General features: G+C 41.3%; 1 protein-coding gene across 6 annotated transcripts in view; it reads left to right on the plus strand.

The window, feature by feature from the left end:
• The first annotated feature begins 15,142 nt into the window (after positions 1 to 15,142).
• Positions 15,143 to 23,731, plus strand: part of SPTLC1 (serine palmitoyltransferase long chain base subunit 1) — a 52,636-nt gene continuing 44,047 nt past the window's right edge. For 3 of the 6 annotated variants that reach the window (XM_073344881.1, XM_073344882.1, XM_073344886.2), the window contains exons 1-2: positions 15,143 to 15,268; positions 21,297 to 21,404. In XM_073344881.1, coding sequence (XP_073200982.1) covers positions 15,158 to 15,268; positions 21,297 to 21,404 — 219 coding nt within the window. In that variant the 5' untranslated portion in view covers positions 15,143 to 15,157. Of the gene's footprint in view, positions 15,269 to 21,296; positions 21,405 to 22,027; positions 22,059 to 23,731 lie in introns of those variants that run through there. The other 3 variants (XM_073344885.1, XM_073344889.2, XM_073344887.1) reach the window with 3 other exon arrangements.

The raw sequence follows: 23,731 nt of genomic DNA on the forward strand, positions 1-23,731 counted from the left end.
GTCAAATCATGAGTCAGTCTATGGAAAAGTGTCTTATGAGGTTTTGACTAGTATTTCAGCCAGGGTGAAAGTAATTTAAGGGACTTATTGATTGCAGGGCCGGGGTCCTGAGCGGGGGGGAGGGCCCTTTGGGCAGAAGGGGTGGGGCCTTTAAATCCTTGGGCCCTTTAAATTGCCGCTGGAGCCCCATGGTAGCTGTAGCTATGGCGGTGGCTGAGAGCCCTGGGGCTCTGGAGGTGATTTAAAGGGTCAGGGGCTCCAGCCACTGCCAGGAGCCCGAGGACCTTTAAATCGTTGCCAGAGCCCCGGGGATCCGTCACGGCAACCCCAGGGCTCCAGCAGTGGAGCTCTGGCAGCGATTTAAAAGGCCCAGGGCTCCTGCTGCAGCCGGTAGCCCAGGGCCCTTTTAAATTGCCCACCTGGGGAAGCTTCCCCCTGCTGGTATGGTCGACTGTGTATTGGCTCTTGGCGGTATGCCCGACCGGACCGGCTTACTTTCACCTCTGTATTTCATTTATTTCCCTGTTTTATTACAGAACTCAATTTTCAAAGTTGGATGCCTAAGTAGACATACTTAAGTACCCAGGTTAATCTCTTTTGTGCTGATTTGGGCACCTTATGTACCTAAATATAAGGGATCTAAATAAAATGGCACCCAAATAAATGGGTGTCTAACTCGAGACATCCAAGTTTGAATATTGGCTCCACAGTTTTGTCTTTTAACTTTAAAAAGTGGAACATTCTACTTTAATATACATGACACTGGCTTCCAGTAGGGGATCTGCCCCAAGGAGTTTTATCGCTCTCAAATAAAAGGCCTGCTCCTGCTTTCACTTAAGGCAGTGATAAAAATACTAGGGGCAGATCCCCTGCTGGTATAAATTGACACTAATTGACACCAGCGGGGGATCTGCTCCTTGGATTTTTTTTCACTGCTTTATGACTGTGTGTGCTGGTGTGGTTAAGAAAAATACCTGCTATTTTTGTAACCAGCCACATATGTTCCATTTTAGTTACAAAATGTTTATCAGCAAATCATTTAGAAAGTGCATTGTAATTTTGTAATGATTTTTATACATTTGTTTCCCAAAATGAAGTAACAAAATGCGTCTGGGAATGTTGTTGACTGTGAGTCCAAATTCTTGTTGACTCACTCACTTCCTGATGAGATCCTTACACAAAAAAGCTACAACATAGCAACTGCAGTGTTGCTGTTGCTCAAACCATTTAACTCAAGGTAAGGCTGCTGGACAATTCAAAAGACATTATTTGTCTCCTGCTCTTAACAGTGCACAGAATGTGAAGAAAACTCATGTAATGTTGCAACATCCAGAGAGAAGAACACAAGAGAAGATAAGGAAGTAGAAATATTGAATAAAAGTACAACAGAGTCTGCACTTAACACTTTCCTTCTTTCTTCTCTTTAACACAGACACCTACCTGAACCAAAGCCTGAGCCAAAACTTTGGAAACCTGTCTTGATTTAAGGATCAAAATTTGCTAGATTTTTCTACATCTTTAGATGCTATCTTTATGTGATGTTCTGGGCAGATCACTCTTTTGGCTGAATTATTTATAAATGTTATTTTAGCTATTATATCCCAATAGTAACAAACCAAGGGAATGCCAATAGATTAATCTAGATATATCACTCAGTCTAGACAATGATTTGCACAATGGATTACAGGGGGTTGAAATTTTTCAAGCTAAACATTTCTCATTGAAAAATGCCCATTCTTCAAACATGAAAAATTTTGCAAAAACCTATTAAATTTTGAAAAGAATTGTGATTTTTTTTGCAACACTTTTTAGTGCTTTTCAGCCCTGGCAATGGGAAAGAATGACTAGAGGTCAAGTTATTGTGAATTCCTGTTTACTTTAACTAATGGTCTCTGTTACCGATACTGCAATGGGAATGTAACCTCCTGTTTTCCCTACTATAACAATTAATCTGATTGCTAAGAGAATTTGTATATTTCTGTCCTTTCCTCCTTTCTAGAAAAAAATGCAAATGCTGGAAGGTGTCACCTATGAAAATCCAACTGGGAATAACCCAAAGGTAATCAGCAAAATGCCACCAACTCCACTCACGTAGAAGAGATATTCAGGTGGGATTGGCTCAGGCCATTATTCCATCAAGTCTAGATCTGGGTGACCTCTGAGCTACTTTCAGCAAACAATTGTCAGCGTCTTTGTAACAGTGGGATATGAATAAAGGGCATGGTAGGTACTGAGCAAAATGTGTTTCTTTGCATGTGTGGCAGTGTTTGCAGCTCATCAAAGAACATGTGTGAAACAGAACATTTATGGTAACTAATAGGCCTGCTTCAGTGACTGCAACTGGAGTAGTAACAGTACTAATGCAACTGCACCCCTATAATTATGTATTTCAATTGCATATGGTATTTTCTACCCCTTGGGCCAAACTTAGAGAAGGTGTAACCAGGTGCACCTCCACTAAAATCACAGGTTGAGCCCACTGACATGAGGTCTGGATTTTAACTCCAATCTTATGCACCTGTGAAGTACTGTGTGTACTGTTGCTATGTTTCATCACAGAGGTGGCTTCTTTTTAGTGGTCTTAAGGTGCTTTGGGGTCTTTAATGGTGCTAAGTAAATGTAAGATCAGTACCAGGTATTGAAACAATAGGTCACATTATGAGTTTTCAGGGCATATAAAATCACAAAGAAAAAAATGAGCTGAAATTTAAACTAGATTTAAAAACAAACAAACAAAAACCTCGAAAAACCTCAAATTTCAGGGCTCCTTCATTTCAGGCAGGCTGGCTTGTTATAATTTAAAACATTGAATTTCTTATCTTTACTGTAAACTATAAAGTAAATTTGATGGAAGTAATTAGAATAGCAGTATGCTATGCATTGAAGCAGCATGCAGGCGACATAGGCACTTATATGCTAAACCTCATACCATACCATCCACAAGACTGCAGTCACTTCCCTATTTCTCAGAAGAGGAGAACAAAAATGATCAGGATATTTCGAGGGCAGGTTGCAGAATGAGCACAAGCCACAATGCACCAACTTTGCCAGTCAAAATTGCCCATTCACATTAATGGATGACATAAATAAATGCGTGTGGCAGACTTGTCTTCCAACACAAACATCTCACAGGAGCTAAGCTGTAAAAACAATAAATGTTCTATGCTGCTGCAGAAAGTAATGAGAAAAGTGCTTAGATGTGACCTTTGTGAAAAAGCTTCGTGAGACACTTTTCTTTCTTCTTTGATTTCAATAGAGTTACAGTGATTTCAACAGTGATGTCAATAAGTTCAGAATCTAGCTAGACCTACTGACATTTGTTCTAAAGTAAGACAGATTTTGTTAAAGTGCTAACTTTAACTGAATACCCTTCCTGTCTCAATTTGCCAAGCTACCCTATTGTATTCATGTCCTTCTGAAATCATGAAAGATTGAATTCTGCACCACCCACTGGAAAAATTTTTTTAAGAAGATGCTTCCAAGTTAACATTTCTTCTGAGCTTCTCAGTGCATCCTGTCCGTTTTTGTCTTGGAAGCTCTAGACAGTGAATGTCTTAATTTTGTATCTCGTACAGCACCCAGCACAACTGCTGATGCCTAACAAATAATAATAATTAGCATTCAATTTGGGTTTCACTAATTGATGGTGATCCCAAACACAGTGGTGGAAATGGAGATTACTCGGTTTTTGCTCAGAAACTCCTAGCATGGAATCCAAAAGGGTATTTAGGCCCCTAAGTCCTGTTTTTAGGAGCCACTACAATCCACAAAACTCCCACTCAGCTGCCACCTAAACCTACAGGAGACTAAAGTTGCTCGGTGCCTAAGTTTTTGCAGTGAAAGTTCCCTAGGTGCCTATGTTTCTGCCTCTGAGCATGCTCACTAGTCCCTCACTCTAGGAGCCCCCTTACCTTCTGCCCCTAGCTATTTTGTGTGAACTTGCCTGTAGGACCAGATACAGTAGCAGCCTCTCAGCACACCTAAAAAGAAAAGGAGTACTTGTGGCACCTTAGAGACTAACCAATTTATTTGAGCATAAGCTTTCATGAGCTACAGCTCACTTCATCGGATGCATAAAGTGAAAAGTACAGTGAGGAGATTTTATATATACACACAGACCATGAAAAAATATACATTGTAAGGAGAGTGATCACTTAAGATGAGCTATTAGCAGCAGGAGAGTGGAGTGGGGGGAGAGAAAACCTTTTGAAGTGATAATCAAGGTGGGCCATTTCCAGGAGTTAACAAGAACGTCTGAGGAACAGTGGGGTGTGTGGGGGGGGAACAAACAAGAGGAAATAGTTTCACTTAGTATAATGACTCAACCACTCCCAGTCTCTATTCAAGCCTAAGTTAACTGTATCCAATTTGCAAATTAATTCCAATTCAGCAGTCTCTCATTGGAGTCTGTTTTCCAAGTTTTTTTGTTGAAGGATAGTCACTTCGAGATCAGAAATCGAGTGACCATAGAGATTGAAGTGTTCTCCGATTGGTTTATGAATGTTATAATTCTTGACATCTGATTTGTGTCCGTTTATTCTTTTACGTAGAGACTGTCCAGTTTGACCAATGTACATGGCAGAGGGGCATTGCTGGCACATAATGGCATATATCACATTGGTGGATGTGCAGGTGAACGAGACTCTGATAGTGTGGCTGATGTGATTAGGCCCTATGATGGTGTCCCCTGAATAGATATGTGGGCACTGTTGGCAACGGGCTTTGTTGCAAGGATAGGTTCCTGGGTTAGTGGTTCTGTTGTGTGGTGTGTGGTTACTGGTGAGTATTTGCTTCAAGTTGGGGGGCTGTCTGTAGGTAAGGACTGACCTGTCTCCTAAGATTTGTGAGAGTGATGGGTTGTCCTTCAGGATAGGTTGTAGATCCTTGATGATGTGTTGGAGCGGTTTTAGTTGGGGCCTGAAGGTGATGGCTAGTGGATCAGGCCCTGCATGCAATGTAGGCAGCCAAACACCTATCTTACCCTGCTTCATGACTCACAAGCAGAGATAGGTACTTTCCTGCATCCCAAACTTGACGCCAAACTCCGAAAGAGGGGTGGAACTTAGAACAAACCCCCACATTAGCATCTCCTAATGGCTACCTAGCGTGTGCTGGGTTTATGGATCATATTCTAGGGCACTTATCTCTCCCCAGGCATTATACAGTGAACCTATACACCTAACTCAGGCTTTGTGGATTGCTACGTTCCTGTGATTCCTTTGGTCCTTTTGTGGCCTTATTACCTGAGTGAAAACTGAGTAAGAATCTCAGAGATTGGAAAGCCATGTTCAAAATATTCTTCAGCCCCAGCTGTTCCAGATTCACAGCAGTTGTTATATTGTGGTTCTCTGGCTAGCAAATACATGCAAGGTGTTGCCTGTCAGTCTTGAATAGCTCTGCCAACACATTCATACACATTTTATCTATAACCACAAGGAATTCCAAGTTGTGTGGTGTGTTCTGGTCTGCATTATATGGCCCTGTAAACAGTGCAATGCCCTTCTGAACTCAGGTATATTGGTAAGATTGACAGATTGGCAACTAGTTACTTAGGGTTTTTCTAGCTGAAGTTTGGTTGCCTTTTTATATTATACATGTCTTTCAAGGGAATAGGCCACAGGCCTTGCTCCTCAGTTCCTCAAGGATGAAAGTAATATTTTTAAATGCCATAGTCTTTATGACTTTTTATATTTCCCTGGCAGTGCTGATAAATCTGTCTGAGTAAGTATTTCTGAAGTTCAAACATGTCAATAAGAATTTTAAAGGCATGCATTGCAGACCATATGTTACCATTAAAACAAGGAACCACCTGAATGGTGAAGAAATGGAATTTAAGAAAAAACTGTGGAAAATCAAGCTAATCAGACTGTATGGGGAGGCAAGTCCAGGTTGAGCAACACAAGGAATTTATTGCAGCTCACTAAGCATGTTGCGCACATAATCAGTGAAGCTGAGTCAGAAAGGATAGAAAATGAATGTATGTGCTACCAGCTTATTGTCCAAATTCACAAAGTTAGGTGCAGGGTGGTATAACTTCCACTCCCTTGCACCAGCTTGGTCACTCGGTGTTGCTGCTGCTTCTCACCTCCTGGTATTTTAACTGGGAGAAAGCAACTTTAAAATCCATTAGCAGCCCCAGAGAGGCACAGGCTTTTCACAGAGATGATGTCTCAAAGCATCCCTCATCAATCCATCCAGACTACACCCTGGCCATAGCCGTATGCATTTTGGACATCACTGCCATCCCACAGCTTCCCTGTCCTTGGCAGTGAGGAGGCTGTGGTTGGCTTCTGCTGCTGGGACCTTATTCTCTTGTAGAGTATGCTTTGGGGCCTTGCAGCAGACCCTGAGCTGAATTTAGCCTCCCAGATATTAGCCTTAGAACCTGCTGTGGTTAGAGCACACAAACTGGAGTCTGCGATGAATAGCTAGTGGATGATGTTACTGTAAATGCAGTGAGAGTCATCATAATGATGTGGCCTCCCAGCCATGTAAAGGTCAAAAGAGTTTTATTTCTAGGGTGAACTTAAATAAAACAAAACTCCAGAAATTGTCAACCAGCATACTGGAGAGTTTACTCATGATTCCATTAGAGAGGTGCATAAGATCAAGTCTCCAAAGAAAACACTGAACGTTTTCCTTCCTGTACAGATGTTTGACCACAAGCAGAGAGAGAGAGAGATTATGTTTTAAATTCTCTTTCACATTGCTTCAATCTTTATTTGTTAGACATGATCAAGCTTGAAAGCCCCACATTTGTCTCCCTTTTCCTTGTACTCCACTCCCATGTGCAATCATTTATATACATAGACATTCAGACCAGATTTTTACAAGTCGCCAGTGATTTTGTATAGCTTGGATTTTTTGGGTGCATAACTTGAGTCTAATTTTAAGAAGTGTTGTGCACCCTCAGTGTTTGTTTACTTCTATTGGCATTCTGGCTGGGTGCTGAACACCTCTAAAAAATAGGCCTCAAGTGTCTCAAGTTAGGCATCCAAAATCAGTGATCACTTTTGAAATTTATGGTCTCGATGACTGTTCTAGTGATTATGGGGCTTCATTTCCCTAGTGCATATCCTTACTTACCATGCTCAGAATTGTCCAGAATTAACCTTCATTGCAAGCTCCGTGAGAAGGGACCATGTCTGCTTGCACCCCATAATACTAATTAAATGCATTCACTATAGAAGTGACCTGGACCAGGTGGCCCCTGAAAACTCTGTGGAGGGTAGTGGATGTCTGGCTCCCATCAACATTCAGGAGAAAATGAGGAGGGCCACTCAGTTCCAGGAGGGAAACAGGGCATGAAGCCCTCCCTAAAGTCACCGTGGTATCAAGGAGGGTGTCGCTGGAGTCTGGGTACAAAAGACACTTTTGGAATGGGACTTTTGGAGGTTTGATTTAATTTACTACCTGAATCTTCAAGTGAATATCACAGCTTGGTTCACTGCCAACCTCAGCAACCAGACTCTGTCTGATTTGCACAGCTCTGATAAATCTATATCCTTGGTATAGCAGTCAGCTATAATAAATATCTGTCATATGTATCAGCCAGCCCTCAAGGGCTGCAACATACCTAAAATCCTGGTTGATGAGAGAAAAAGGGCAGGACTCTGGGTTTCTTGGGATCACAGCTTAAGGTGTGCATATGACACTTCCTCACTGCTCCCCTTAAAATTTCATTCTTGTGAGGCAATTAAATCAGCATGGCAATCCAGGCAGGGTGTGGCATCTCTGATTCTACAAAGCCAGCCTTCTGGGCTTCTGCTTGTTTTGCTCCTGGCCATCAGATAAGATTTACAACTTTTGCAGTTCTTCTTTTTGCTTCCCACACTGTTATTGCAAATCACTGAATCTACAGCATGTCATTGAAATATTTTTTTAAAAGTGTAACTAGTAATCTTCAACTACTGTACTGTCTGACTGTAACGATCGTGATGATATTAGGTTTGGTCCCATTAACCTCTCTCTTTACTAACAATGCACAGGGGAAGTTATTCTTAAGAATGTAGAGGAGCCTGTAACACCAGATCTGAGTTAATACCTTAAATCCCAAATAAACACACCCCTTCTTGATGTTTCAGGCTGGGCATCCTAAAACTACTATCCAAAATTACTAGTCACTTTTGAAACTCTTGGCTTAAAGAGTGATGGTGTACTTGACTACCCTATATTAGTCCATTGAATAACTGAATTGTACCTTGGGCCAAAACTTGTTCTGAAGGAACACTGGCTTCCACTGTGGCACTAAATCAATGGAGTTACTTCAGACAGGCACCAGCATACAGGAGTGCAGAATTTTTCTCCTTGTGTTTAGAGGTAATCACTGGGGATGGGTAGTGGTGGGGGGAAAGGTATTCTGGGAGTAGCTATGTGAGTGCACAACACAGTAGAGACGTTTGGTTTCTGCAATCTGTCCCTTTCTGTTCCTTATTCGTCTGCATCACACCCAACACTGGTGTTGGCACTGAAACACGAAGAAGGGATTCAGGACACAGATTACACTAAGTAGGGCAAAAAAAAGGGAGACATGGACCAAATGCGAAATTTCATAGGCTGTAAAAACTGTGGAATATGAAATAGAATCCTTTAATCCAATGAAAACTTACTATTCCCAGTGTTGCCCCATTCTTATAAATTTTGTACAGCTGGACACGTTTTCCCTGTAGATTCCAGGAATGCCATTAAATGGATATGGATGGTTTGTAGTGTTATGGATCACTGTCAAAGCTCCTTTCATTCCCTTTAAGCTCCTTTCTCTGAAAAACATGTTCACTTCTTTTTAATTCCAAGATATACTACTTTAATCCATTTACTCCAGGAGGCTGAGTATTCTTTCCTCTAAAAGAGGATTTCTGATGGAATAGTTCAGAAATATACAAGTGCCATAGATTTCTCCCCTCTTTCTGAAGTTTTCTGGCATGACACCCCTGATCAAATTCTGAAGTACTCAAATATCCTGTTGTTAATGGATATGGTAGGAGAGTTCTAAGTCTGGAAGGATCTTACAGTTTTTTTGGGTAGATTTCAGTTAATCAGACATGGGTACTAATTGTTTATAGTTTAATAGTTATATATGTGCCCACTGCATTGGGCATGTGTCATGTGAAAGAGAGCTAAGTGAATAATCACTTATAATGTGTTTTTACAGTATATTAGAATACTAATTTGACTAAGAGCATATGATAATTTCTCTTTTTTTTGCTGTATAATTTGACTAGTTGTCTGTAATGTCATAGAATGCCTCTATCTCGCTCTCTGAGGGTTTGATCTTGCAAATGCTCAGCTTCTGTGACTCCCATTAATTTCATTGCAAGCTGAACTGGCTCAGCACATCACAGATCAGGTTCAGAAAGGACTTTAACAGTAGCAAAGCAATACTATGAAACTTTTATGCTATCTTGGAGATGGCATCAAGTCTAAATTCCTACACATGCTTGTTATGATAAACATGATTGTATCACCATCCTTTGTTTCATTTATACTAGTAGCTGTGAATCTTGAGCACTCATGACGCTATTAAACCTACTATCGTTACAACCCTTACTGCAAGCTTTAGGAAATTCCAACAGCTGGTATTAATGGGTTAACTAACTCCTTCCATTTGAACTTCCTTGTGTTATGTGATTTATTAGAGGCATTTGTAAAACAGATTTTGCCCAAGTTTCATTGACAGCTTGTTTTAAAGCAGTGAAAACATCAAAAGGAAAAAGGGGATATGTCAAAGGTCCAAGCCAGTTATCAGATGATCAGTTCCTTCCAAGTCTCATCACTTCAGAGAAATCAAAAAAAAGACAGGAGATGATGGAGATATAAATCCAGCTGAGCATGAAATTTTTTTTGAAGTGTTTGAGTTTTATATACCTTTGCTGGATGGGGAGCATTATTGATGATGCTTTTGGAAAAATATCTTCTTAAGCATAAAAGATGTATTAATGTTAAAGACATCTGTTAAACAAAAAAAGGAAAATATTTTTCTGACTCTTTTTCTTTTACTTCCTACAATGCAGAATATTTTATCAATGTTGCTTCCGGTCACAACCAAAGAAGGCAGCAAGATTTGTAGTGTCTCATTTCCTATCTAAACCAGCTGTGGGATGGCTTAGCATCAGAAAAGCATGACTTAAACCAAAATTGCTTCTGAACAAATTTTCAAAAGTGGTCACTAATTTTTAAGCTTCAAGTTTTAGGTACTGAACTCAGGACACCAAACACTTGATTTACATAGAGGCCAAAGACCCACAGCTTGGAGAGGCTTTCCAAATAAATTACTTAGTCTAAAGGGTTGTCTTTTTGATACCTCTATATTTAATCAACAGACAAGCATTTTATAGGTTTGAGGATGAATCCTTCCTCAGTTATGATTCCTCATAACCTTATAACTGTTGGTTAATAGTTATTGGGATTAAAAAGTGATCTATTACTATTTTTAATGTTCAGAAGGATAGAGTATGTAAAATACCAACTGTATCCAAACAGAAGTATAAAGTAAATATAGTCTATAGTACATCTATTAAAAATATATCATCTTGTAAATAAGCACTTAGTTCCTGATCTTTGGGTCCAGCTAAGCTCTTGTTAGTGCAGAATCTTAGAAGGGGACAAAGATAGGTGTACACAACCATCGCACTCCTTCAGCACTGCAAGCAGCTGGGGGTTAGTTCAGCCCCCCATTATAAATTAGAACAGGATCAAGTCTGCTCTAATTTATGCCAGTTTGCAACTATCCCCAAGGAGCCATTACACTGGTCAGGGATAACTAGAATGCAGCACATTGTGACTACTATGCCTCCTGCCCCAACACTTCCCCAATACCAGAGGGACTGGTAGAGGGGGTGTAGAGCTATGAAAAAATGCAGATGACTGGTTATGGCAGCTTTCTTTAAGGTTGCTTTGTGCCACTGAAATAGCTCAAAGTGGCTTTATAAGAGGGTAGGCTCAGTTCTTATAAGCATCCGATGAAGTGAACTGCCTCTCACGAAAGCTTATATTCAAATAAATTTGTTAGTCTCTAAGGTGCCACAAGTACTTCTTTTCTATAATATGCAGTAGCTTATAGTCTCAGATCATGCTAGATCAGTCTACATAACAATGTGAACAGTCACCTTCCTTTCCTTCCTGGTATCATCAGGCAAGAGTTGTGGAACTTGAGATTCTAGTACTCTTATTGAGGCTTACACGTTCTTCCCACAAAATAGCCTTCTATTATTACTGTGTGTTGGGGCATGCCTGCTTGACTTGAGGCTAAGCTCTCAACTGAGTTAGGACACCTTCTGTGCTTGATGTTGACATCTTCTTGGCTGAATGCCAAACTCCCAGCTGAACTTGGTCATAGAATTTATAGGAATCAATTAGATCATCCAGTCCTCCTCCCTTCCAGTACAGGATTGTTCCCTGTTCTTTTAGTGCTTTATTTAGTTTAGTTCGAAAAGTCACATCTGATGTGCCTTTTACCACTTCTCGGAGACTTCTAACAGAATGTTAGGAGCTATTACAAAAAGGATAGATATCATAATGCCACTTTATAAATCCATGATACACCCACACCTTAAATGCTGGGTGCAGTTCTGATTGCCCCCATTTTAAAAAAGATATAATAGAATTGGAAAAGGTACAAAGAAACGCAAAATAGTTTTTAAGGATATGGATAAGTTTCTGTATAAGGACTGGGACTGTTCATCTCAGAAAAGATACAACTAAAGGCAGATGTGAAATTATGAATGGTGTGGAGAAAGTGAATACAGAAGTGTTATTTACCTCTTCACATGACACAAGAACCAGGGGTCACCCAATGAAAATAATAGGCAGCAGGTTTTAAACAAACATAAGGAAGTACTTCTTCATACAATGCAGTCAACCTGTGGAATTCATTGCTGGGGGATGTTGTGAAGGTCAAATGTATAACTGCGTTCAAAAAAGAATTAGATAAGTTAGTGGAGGATAGGTCTATTAATGACTGTTAGCCAAGATGGTAAGGGATGCAACCCTAGGCTCTGGGTGAAGAAGCTGTAACTGGACAATACGGGATGGATCACTTCAATAATTGCCCTGTTCTGTTCATTCCCTCTGAAGCATCTGGCACTGGTCACTTTCGGAAGACAAGATACTGGGCTAGATGGACCATTGATCTGATCCAATATAGCCATTCTTATATGGCCCAATGAATCCCACCCTCTGGAAGATTTAACTGATACTCATTCTAAAGGGAATTAGTTCTAGATACCAGAGTGATGCCTCTGCTTCTGTGAACATGACCTCCCATAGCAACTGTATTCCATTGGAACAGTGAAACCGTCAAACAACAGGTTTCAGAGTAGCAGCCGTGTTAGTCTGTATTCGCAAAAAGAAAAGGAGTACTAGTGGCACCTTAGAGACTAACCAATTTATTTCAGCATAAGCTTTCGTGAGCTACAGAAGTGAGCTGTAGCTCACGAAAGCTTATGCTCAATTAAATTGGTTAGTCTCTAAAGTGCCACTAGTACTCCTTTTCTTTTTGTCAAACAACAGGGACAGGCACATGACTATGAGAGACAGAACCAAGGATGTAGGATTCACTGCCAGAAGCATTAAGAACATCTATAATCTTGCTGCAATCAGAGTTAAGAGCAAAACCTGCCTTTTAATCCAATGTTTCACAAAATAGTACCCTCATTCTGCCAGACACATTTAAAAACAAACCAAAGCACACCACTTAAGCTGGATTCTTGATGGCAGGGAAGGGGGAACAATGTCATCTTTTAACTCACAAGAGATGCTCAGATAGTATCATGGAAAGGTCCCTAAAAACCTGAACCAAATAACAAAATATCCATTTCTTAATTATAATCAACCTCCCCTATTTACACTCCTTTTTTTATTATGCTAAACAACTCATCTCCTTCTATGGTGTTTACAACCTTCAATATGTGTACACTCTTATCATAGTCCCACCATAGTCATCATTTAGAAAAGCTATACTTATTTCTCTCTCATCTTTTCTCACATCCTTCTTTCCACTCACTAATTATTTTTCTTTTTTGTGGGTTCACACCCTATAATTTGTCATCATCTGTTGGTTAATAAGGTACCTACAAATTAACATAATAGTCCAGATACTGTTGCATCAGAGCTGTACACAGAGAGGGGACAATTACCTTCCTGTTCCTGATGCCTTTGTGTATGCAGCCCACAACTACATCATTCCCCTTTTTTGCTGCCATGTTACCTTGGAAAGTCCAGAACATAGCTATAATTAAGACCAGAATCTAGCACATTCCGAATTTCCTGAAATTGTGAAATTCATTTGTTGACTTTAACAGTTAGCCTTTACTGGCATTTACGTTCAAAATACCTATATTTAAAGTTATTTTGTCTCTTTATCTGTTTACTCAATTCACCTTTAGAAGTTATTCCTACTGTCACCTGATTTCACCTTTGTCATTAAACTTTTAACAGGTGTTGCATTATTACCCAACTATATAGATATAGAATTTAAATAAATATATAATTTTAAAAGACTATTATAATAGCAAAGATGGCATTAGAGAATACATAGTGTAATATGTATCTTTAATATCTTAAAGTACAATAAAATCATTCTACTATTCAGAACTGGTTAAGTTGGGATAAAGAGAAGTTGAACTGTGAGGCGGTCCATGGTTTATGGGAAAGGTGAAAGGACGCAGTAAGCAAATTTTGATTTGTAAGTGCTTGTTTAGAAACAGCTGATACATTTATCAAAACTGTTACAGAAAAACAGAAATGGAAAGATTCTACACAGCAACATCCTACGAGCCATCATGCCAAATAAATGTACTCAAGAACCAGTCATATAATTTCATATAACTTTTCTAGGAAGTTTAGTAATTACCTACACAGGGTATTTCTAGGATAAAGTCACTCATACAAGGACCAAGCCCAATTTCTAAATAAAAGAAATTGGTGACAATGAACAAAACTAACCCCAGAGACTGTTTTAAAGCAAGTTTCAAGCATGTTGCCCCAACATCATGAAAAAGAAACAAATGAATAGTGTTCAGGCTTATAAACTGGCATCTCAAAACCTAAGTAAGAAGTTGAGGGGTGTTAGAGCTCTTCTCCTATGATTCTAGAAGCAACTAGGTGTGGTGTTGTCCAGCAACTTTAACAGGGTCAGTGTGCAAAAACAAGTACATTTATTCTTCTCCCATGACCCCGAGATTAGCATATTTTATATTTTCATCCTGGAAAGGTTACTTAAGCATGACTCTTGCTTTCCTCCAGTTCTGGGATCAGGGAATGTGTAAAGTTGTTCTTTCAGTGCTTAATATTTTCCTTATCTCTGCTCAGTATCTCTCCCCTGTACGCTGTCCTTTCATGATCTACAGCAGAAGTTGGAATTCTGTGTTTGGCAGAGTTTTAGATCAAGCTTGATTATCCACTTCTGCTTCTGTCAAGCATAAGACACCATTAAATCAAAATAAGTGGTAAACCAATGTTAAATTTCTCCTGCTGTATAATTCCTTATAATTATTGTATAAATCAACAGTCTCAAGGACATGGAAGTTAAAAAGAGGTGTATTACGATTTGTAATGCTTAAAACAATGTACTAAGTAAAAACAACACAAGTGTACACAGTGTATGTTCACCTATTCCAAAAGAGGAAAATACTGTCCTTATAGGCAGGAAAACTATTTACACCCACCCCCAGGGGAACTTTCCCCCGCTCAGGCCCTCTGTCCAGGCTGGAATATACCCTGTGTGAACCTGGGCCAATGTCTAGTACAGGTTAGCAAAAATGGCCAGTTATTTTGTGCCCTTCTCTTTGCAATTAATAATGAAGCGTGCTTCCTTGAGGCGTTTCTAGTCACTATTCATCACAGGCTTCCAACCCATCTGCCTCCCTGACCTCCCTGCTTTGACCACGTGCCAGTTATGCACTGGGCCCACGATCATTCGGGCCCGTGCGGCCGGTGCTCCCCAGGGCAGGGAGCCGCTGATTTACAAACGCTTCGCGGCCCCGGCCAAGCCAACGCCCACCGCCTCCCTCTTCTCCTCAGCGCGCCCTTCGGCCCCGCCCCGCGCCGCCCCGCCCCGCCCCGCCGCAGCCGTCAGAGGAAGCCCTGAATCCTGCGGCTGGGGCGGGGAGGGGCGTGGCCACGGCCTGGTGACGTACCAGCCGCGCGCTCTCTCCCGTCCATGCCGGCTGACGTCAGTGCGCGCTCCGCGGGCCCGGAAGCCATGGCGGCGGCGGCGGTGGGGATGGGGCAGCAGTGGGTGCTGGTGGAGATGGTGCAGGCCTTCTATGAGGTGAGCCTTCTCCCCACCCCCGCTGGAGCCGGGTCCGGCATCCCCCTTCAGCGGGGCCGCGAGCTCAGCCTGAGGGAGCGGGGCGCTGGGTGACGGTCCCGCCTGGTGACCCCAGCTCTCGGGGGAGGGGTGTTGTGTCGCCCTGGCGGGGGGGGACCCGGTGGCCTTGGTGATTCCAGCAGGAGCCAAGCACCAGGCTGTACTGGCCGCCCAGGGAGCGGGGCAGTGAGTCGGCGCGGCAGGGTATGATAGAGCTGATGATAAGGCCGGGACGGGCAAACGTTTTGGCCTGAGGGCCACATCGGGTTTCCAAAATTGTGTGGAGGGCCGGTTGGGGGGGGGGGGGGCTGTGCCTCCCCAAACAGCCGGCCGTGGCCCAGCCCCTATCCAATGATTTAGTGGGGATTGGTCCTGCTCTGGGCAGGGGGTTGGACTAGATGGCCTCCAGAGGTCCCTTCCAACTCCGTTATTCTATGATTCTACCCCTCCCCCCTGCTTCTCGCCCCCTGATGGTCCTCTGCCCCCCGCCCCCAGGACCCCGCCCTATCCACCACCTCCTGCTCTGTAACTGCCCCCGGCCACCCCATCCAACTCCTCCTCCTTCCTGACTGCCCCCCGGAACCCCTGCCCCTATTCAACCCCCCCTGCTCTCTGACTGCCCCTACCCCTATCCACACCCCCGCCCCAACCATCCCTGCAAACTCCCCTGCCCTCTATCCAACCCCCCCCCTTACCGCGTTGCCTGGAGCACCGATGGCTGGTGGCGCTACAGCCGCTCTGCTCCGCTGGAGCCAGCCACACCACCGTGCAGCACAGAGCACCAGGTCAGGCCGGGCTCTGCGCCCCAGGAGCTCGCCACCCAGAGCATTGCACCAGCAGTGCAGTGAGCTGAGGCTGTGGGGGAGGGGCTGGGCAGGAGGGTCCCGCAGGCCGGGCCATAGTTTGCCGACCTCTGTGATAAGACCACTGGAGCAGGCAGCACTGGTCACTTCTCGCAGACCTGAGTGGGGCTCAGAGACGAGCCAGGAGCATGACTGAGTGGCCTGGAGAAACTCAGGGTGTGAGGAAGTGGGATTGCTGACCTTGCAGAGGAGGGGAGGGGATCACGGTATAGAAAATAACAAATGCAGTAGTGACAGTAGAGCGGGAGTATCTTCCTGTGACTTAATCCAAGTTCAAGGCGATGTTTGGCCAAATTAAAAAGTGGGAAATTTGCAGTTGATAAAAGGACTTAGTTTTTTACATGACCTGTCATTTGACTGTGGAACTTGCTGCCATAGGAAGTCATTGAGGCCAAGAATTAAAAAAAAGATTCAAAAAGAGATTGGACATTTATGTGACCCCTGGGAATCCATAGTTGTCATAATTTATTATCAGGTTTTGGAAGAGGTATTAAACCTTATGCATCATGTATGAACCAACTTCCAACTATTAGAGACTAGGATGAGACCTAATGTGGGAGGTAGATTACTTCCTGTCTGCTTATTGTCAGGTTCTTGCACCTTTCTCTGAAGCATCAGAGACAGGACGCTGGGTCCGGTCCGGAAGAGCAGTTCCTATGTTGGCAGATGCTGTGCATGTTTGTCAAAGTTAAAATATGGTGACATTTGTGTGTCTCAAGGTAAATCTAGTATCCATCTGTGGTGGGGCTTCACATTCACCTTGAGAATTTATGCCATGTGCTCGTCATCATTATGAGCCACTTCTGACTTGGAGGCAGTTTGTTCCATATTATGATGTTACTTCTGTTAAACTCTATGCTATATTTTGGTACATGCTGTTTTTGCCACACTTATTTTCTGAGTCGAAATATATCATTTTGGTAAGAGAGTGGAGGCAATAAGAGGAGACTTTAGTTTACACCTTTAGTACTATTATTGAAAGGCAAAGATTTATGAATTCAAACTCTGAATTTATTTTCCCTTAAGAGGGACTCTATTGTCATTTTATGCTAATGGAATAGCATGGGTAATTATTTCCAGACTGTTAGAAACAGGCATTTCTGTGTTAGAAACAAATTGATGACCTGGTTGCCACTTCATAGGTAAAGGTGTTGCTCTAATCTCTTCTATCCCACATACAATCCAGGTGGTGACCTACTTACGTGTATTGGAATCTTGTTTGAGTTACCTAGCAGGTCAGGCAATGAAAAGTACTGCTCACAGAAGAAGCAGCAACTCTAACCTTAATAAAAGGAGTACTTGTGGCACCTCAGAGACTAACAAATTTATTTGAGCATAAGCTTTCGTGAGCTAGAGCTCACTTCATCGGATGCATTCAGCGGAAAATACAGTGCGGAGATTTATATACATAGAGAACATGAAACAATGGGTGTTACCATACACACTATAACGAGAGTGATCACTTAAGGTGAGCTATTACCAGCAGGAAAGCGCGGTGGGGGAGAAGAGACGACCTTTTGTAGTGATAATCAAGGTGGGCCATTTCCAGCAGTTGACAAGAACGTCTGAAGAACAGTGGGGAAATAAACATGGGGAAATAGTTTTATTTTGTGTAATGACCCATCCACTCCCAGTCTTTATTCAAGCCTAAGTTAATTGTATCCAGTTTGCAAATTAATTCCAATTCAGCAGTCTCTTGTTGGAGTCTGTTTCTGAAGTCTTTTTGTTGTAATATTGCGACTTTTAGGTCTGTAATCGAGTGACCGGAGAGATTGAAGTGTTCTCCGACTGGTTTTTGAATGTTATAATACTTGACATCTGATTTGTGTCCATTTATTCTTTTACATAGAGACTGTCCGGTTTGACCAATGTACATGGCAGAGGGGCATTGCTGGCACATGATGGCATATATCACATTGGTAGATGTGCAGGTGAATGAGTACTTGTGGCACCTTAGAGACTAACAAATGAATTTGAGCATAAGCTTTCGAGAGCTGCATTGATGAAGTGAGCTGTAGTTCACGAAAGCTTGTGCTCAAATACATTTGTTAGTCTCTCAGGTGCCACAAGTACTCCTTTTCTTTTGCGAATACAGACTAACACTGCTGCTACTCTGAAACCTGAGAATAAGTTAGGTAATTGTTTAGGTAGTACAACCTGCCCTTGGCTAGTGGATTTTGGGTTTCATTTGATCACTTTCAGAGCTAATAGGGAGGTTGAGCAGTGAAAGAGTATCTTCAGAATTTTTCTCTTCTCAGTTCCCTGTTTCCTAAGACCATGTCTACACTACAGAGGAAATTCGATCTAAGCTACGCAGTTTGAGTTAAGTGAATAGTGTAACTCAATTGACATCACTTAGATATACTTACTGCGGGATCCACGCTACACGATGTCGACTGGAGACACTCTCCCGTCGACTCCCCCACCTCTTCTCGATCTGGTGGAGTACAGGAATCGACAGGAGAGTGATCTGCGGTCGATTTTAGCGGGTCTTCGCTAGACCTGCTAAATCACCTGCCAATGCGTCGCTCACTGCTCGTGGATCCCCCAGGAAGTGTAGTCAGAGAAGGTCAGGGGTGCTTCTTGCTTGGTGGGGTGAAGCAAAAGTGTCAGGAGTCAGCAGTACCCGGAGGGGAGCTGCCTCTGTCTCCTCTTATATAACGCATTCTGCTGTTACTACTACTATGATCTTGTGGCTGTATCATTCCTGGTACTCTGCCTGTTTGTGCTAACCCAAAAGAAGGAGACCATGAGGTCTCACAATGGTACTATGACAACAAGGCCAGAGAGAGTCACTATACTCTTTTATTTCCCTCAAATGATCTAATGTTGAAATTATCTAACTGATGCCACCAGTTCCTCTCCTCTGGTGATCACAGTGGAACAAGGCTTTGGTAGCCACTGTATTGTTTAGAGCAAATTCTAGTTTAAATGAGCAATACATTGGGAATTGTACGCTAAAGTTACTAAATTCTGGTGGCTCCGGATGCCTGTCTACTATAGCACTTCTACCATTATTACTAGGGCCCAACCAAATTCCTGGTCCATTTTGATCAATTTCACAGTCATAGGATTTTAAAAATTGTAAATTTCATGATTTCAGCTATTTAAATCTGAAATTTCAGTGTTGTAATTGTAGGGGTCCTGACCCAAAAAGGAGTTGGGGGTTGCAAGGTTATTGTAGGAAGGGTTGTGGTACTGCTACCCTTACTTCTGCACTGCAGGTGGGGTGCTGCCTTCAGAGCTGAGCAGTTGGAGAGCAACGGGTGCTGGCCTGGAGCCCAGCTCTGAAGGCAGAGCCAGAAGCAGCGTAGAAGTAAGGATGGCATGGTATGGTATTGCCACCCTTACTTCTGCACTGCTGCCTTCAGAGCTGGGCAGCCGGAGAGTGGCAGCTGTTGACTGAGGGCTCAGCACAGCAGGCAGAAGTGCAGTAGTAAAGGTGGTAATACCATACCATGCCACCCTTATTTCTGTATTGCTGCTGGCAGAAAGCTGCCTTTAGAGCTTGGTGCCTGGCCAACAGCTGCCGCTCTCCAGATGCCCAGCTCTGAAGTCAGCGCAGAAGTAAGTGTGGCAATACTGTGACCCCCCTCCAAAGTAACCTTGTGACCCCCTCCCCTGCAACTCCCTTTTGGGTCAGGACCTCCAATTTGAGAAATGCTGGTCTCCCCATGAAATCTGTATAGTATAGGGTAAAAGCACACAAAAGACCAGATTTCGTGGTCGGTGACATGTTTTTCATGGCTGTGAATTTGGTAGGGCACTAGTTATTATTACTGGTGGAACTGAACAGGAGTGTTGTAGGTTAAATATGGAGCTGTAAACTCTTCTCCAAAACGTCTCCAACTCTTCTGCTAACATGTGACCTCAGGGAAATTTGTGCCTTCGTTTTCATGTCAGTTAAAAGAAAAGTGCTCTTCAAATACCAACTTCTGTCATCACGTGAAGTGATGTGTTGCATATGTCCTTATTACTATGTTTATGGTGGCTATCAAAATATCTGTATTGGTAATTGTTATTACTTTTGTTTCTCAGTGCATTTGCATTCCACTTCCTCCATTTCTGTAGGCCCTATACTAACAAAATACTAAACTGCAAAATACTAAACTGTTTTTGGAAATAGCTTCTCACAGTTTTATTCCTATATGGAGTGGGTAGAAGGGTGTCTCTATCAGGTTCTTGAAAAATAACTGATGTCCATTTTGTATACTGGACCCTTGTTAAAATAGAATAGAACATAAGAACAGCCATACTGGGTCAGACCACAGGTCCATCTAGCCCAGTATCCTGTCTTCTGACAGTGTCCAAGACTAGGTGCTTCAGAGGGAATAAACAGAACACGTCACCATCAAGTGATCGATTCCTTGTCGCCCATTCCCAGCTTCTGGCAAACAGAGGCTAGGGACGCCATCCCTGCCCATCCTGGCTAATAACCATTGATGGATCTATCCTCCATGAATTTATCTAGATCTTTTTTGAACCCTATTATAGTCTTGGCCTTCACAACATCAGCTAAACATAGCTAAATGCATGTTCTGAAAGAGCTATAAAGTGTTGATACGTTTTAGAATTAGGTTTATGTCTAGCATGAACTTGTTCCTTACGTGGGCAGGGTTTAGCCTTATGCAGTTTCTATTAATTCGGCTGCAGATTTAATCAAATGTAGTCTGTTTAGCAGTGATTCTGTGTAACTTTTTAAGTATGAATTTAATGCAGTTAAGTGACCCTGAGCCAATAAAGTATGCAATTCATTTCCATACAAACTCCTTATCCACATCTTTGCTAGTGTAATTTAGGCTAACCTGCAGTGTACTCGCTAATCCTCCCATGCACCTTTCTAGAACTGAAACTGCCTAACATATCGACTTTGAGAGCAGTTTATTATGTCTTCTGCTAACACATACCTGGTCACTTTAACACTCAGTAGGCAGGATCTGCAAAGCCATGAACTTCCCTAAAAATGCTTTTTTTTTTTTTTCCTTTTAAATAAAGGAGGTATGTATGAACAGTTCTAGTTGATGCAAGGCAACTTTGTTTTTTTTTAGAAATCTAATAATGGAAAGGAAAAATACCAGCTGATTAAAACTTATATGGACTTTTTATTTATTTATTTTAATTTCTAGGCTCCTGCTTACCATCTTATTTTGGAAGGAATTCTAATACTGTGGATAATCAGACTTCTTTTCTCTAAAACCTATAAACTTCAAGAACGATCTGACCTCACACCTAAGGTATATTGTAATAACATTCTTCTCAATATGCAGATTTTTTCCTTATAGCAACAATTTATAATACTAATACATTTGTCTGTTGTGACAGTCGGAGTGTGGTGTGGTCACCTCACAAATTGAAACCACTGTGATAAGGTGATATTTCTAGTGACTTCAAAATGGAGTAAGAGATCTTTCAATATGTGTTTTGTTTTTGGGCAGGAAAAAAGATTGATCATAAATATTACACCAATTAGAGGAAAATTTAATTTTTAGAAAGTTAGAAATCAGAAATTTGAAGGAATTGGATTAATTGTTAAATTTCTAGAGAGATGAAATTGGTATCAGCTCTACTTTTGAATGGATTTGTTTTAACAATGGAAACTTCCGGTAGTTGTTGTTGGTTTTTTTTTTTTTAAATCTGTTGGAGAAATTGAAATTCATGCTGAATTTTGTTGTCCTGGAAAGCAATTGCTAAATCATCAGTCTGGAAATAGAATGTCAGCATAAAATACTGCACTTAACGCTTCAGATATTAGCAATTTTAAGAAAGGATTGAGAACTTTTATACATCGGGGGAGATAAAATTCTGTTAAACTTTTAAACTTATTCCTGCAAACAGTTGTACTCTTGTTTAACTCTAGCAGTCCCATTGACTCCAGTTGGACTACACGTGTAAGTATCAGAATTAAACATCAGTACTTCATTTTTCTCTTTCTTGGTTCTCCTAATTCACCTCGTACTCAGAGCCATTATATTCTAAAAAGTAGTGATGATGGTGGGGAGCCCCCATGACTTCCTCTGTACTGGTATCTAGTAGTCAATAAGGGGCTGAGAGGCCTTAGTGGATCTGCTTAGGCTAGAAGTATTGCCACCAGCAGGCTATCATACTGCAGGTCATGGGTTCCTGAGATTTTTAACCAATATAATTGTATGTTATAATTTTAAATACTCACCTTCTGTCCACCAGTATGACACTGCCTTTACTCTTCAGGCATCATCTCCCAGGTCTCTTTATGTGATAATGGTGAATATGGATATTGCTGGACAATGCTGCACAGCAATAAACTGTATTGACAGTTTGATAGAGAACAGAGAGATCAGTATTAAAACTACAATATTTAGTTAAAAAAACCGATAGCATGTCACCCTCAACATGCTAGGCTAGCAGCATTAACACTAGCTAAATACTTGATGGAACTTAATGAGAATTCTTAACCCCTTGCAGACTGCTTAAGAAATGGGGGTGGGGGAGAAGAAATCTAATGCATGTGCTATAATTACATTCATGAGCACACTAGCTTTCAATCTCAGTAGTAGCCAAGCACACATTCGAACATGATTGTAGCTATTTCTAAATATTAAACAAATATAATATAAATGTTGTTGCACACATTCATGTCACTTTATTTCCTTTCAAACATATGGCCATTGGGCATAGTTCCAATAAGAAATACAACATGTAAAAGATCAAATGTTTTATCTAAACACTTTCTTAAAACAATTTTAAGAAAATCTCTTCTGAAACATAGGGCCTTTTATATTTTGATCCTCTTCAAATATGTCACAGTTCAAAAACAATCATTCATCTAAATAAAAGGAAAATATTGAAACCACAACAGAACAAACTTATAGTTATGTATGCTTCCCTTTCCTATTTCTAATCTTTGTCATTTAGACTTTGAAATTTTTTCTTTAAATATAAGTATGAGCTTTCTGCATCAGAATCTTCAAACAAAAATTGAAGTTACTAAAATAATGGATTTTCTTAAAGTAATCCTGTAATAAGTATCAGTAAGTAGGTCATATAGTTTTTAAATATTCCATTAGCCTTACAGTTTATATTGACATTTAATTACAATATTGATGTGAAAATCCAATATCATAAAGCTTTTTTGCATTTGTGAATAGATCATCAGGAGTGTCTGGCCTTCTTTGTCTTTTTGCAAGGATAGGTACGATGTTATACCTGGTAAATAACTCTTAGGAAATGTTACTCTTCAACAGTGTTAAGGGAGGTGTTACATTTTAGAACTCATGGTCATAGTGACTGGTGACATTTTAAACGTTGTGTAGTTGGGCTAGACAGAGTGGTACTTAAAATGTCAGAAGCCTTCCTGGAGTGGAGCCTTTTCTACACTGGTGCTAAGAACAATAATAGGATATATTGGCAATACCAATCCTAGTGTAAATGTAACCTTAGTTAATTGCCCATATCCTATGTATGGGGCTCGTTCAGTGCAACAGAATTACTTAAATTATAAAACCAAAGAGTGGAGGTTGTCAGTGGTAGTCACAGTATCTAAAAATTTAGTTAGTCTTTTAAAATAAGTTAAAAGTAGTTTCAA

This window comes from Lepidochelys kempii, chromosome 5 (assembly GCF_965140285.1).
Source record: "Lepidochelys kempii isolate rLepKem1 chromosome 5, rLepKem1.hap1, whole genome shotgun sequence".
In the NCBI taxonomy this organism is placed as follows: Eukaryota; Metazoa; Chordata; order Testudines; family Cheloniidae; genus Lepidochelys; species Lepidochelys kempii.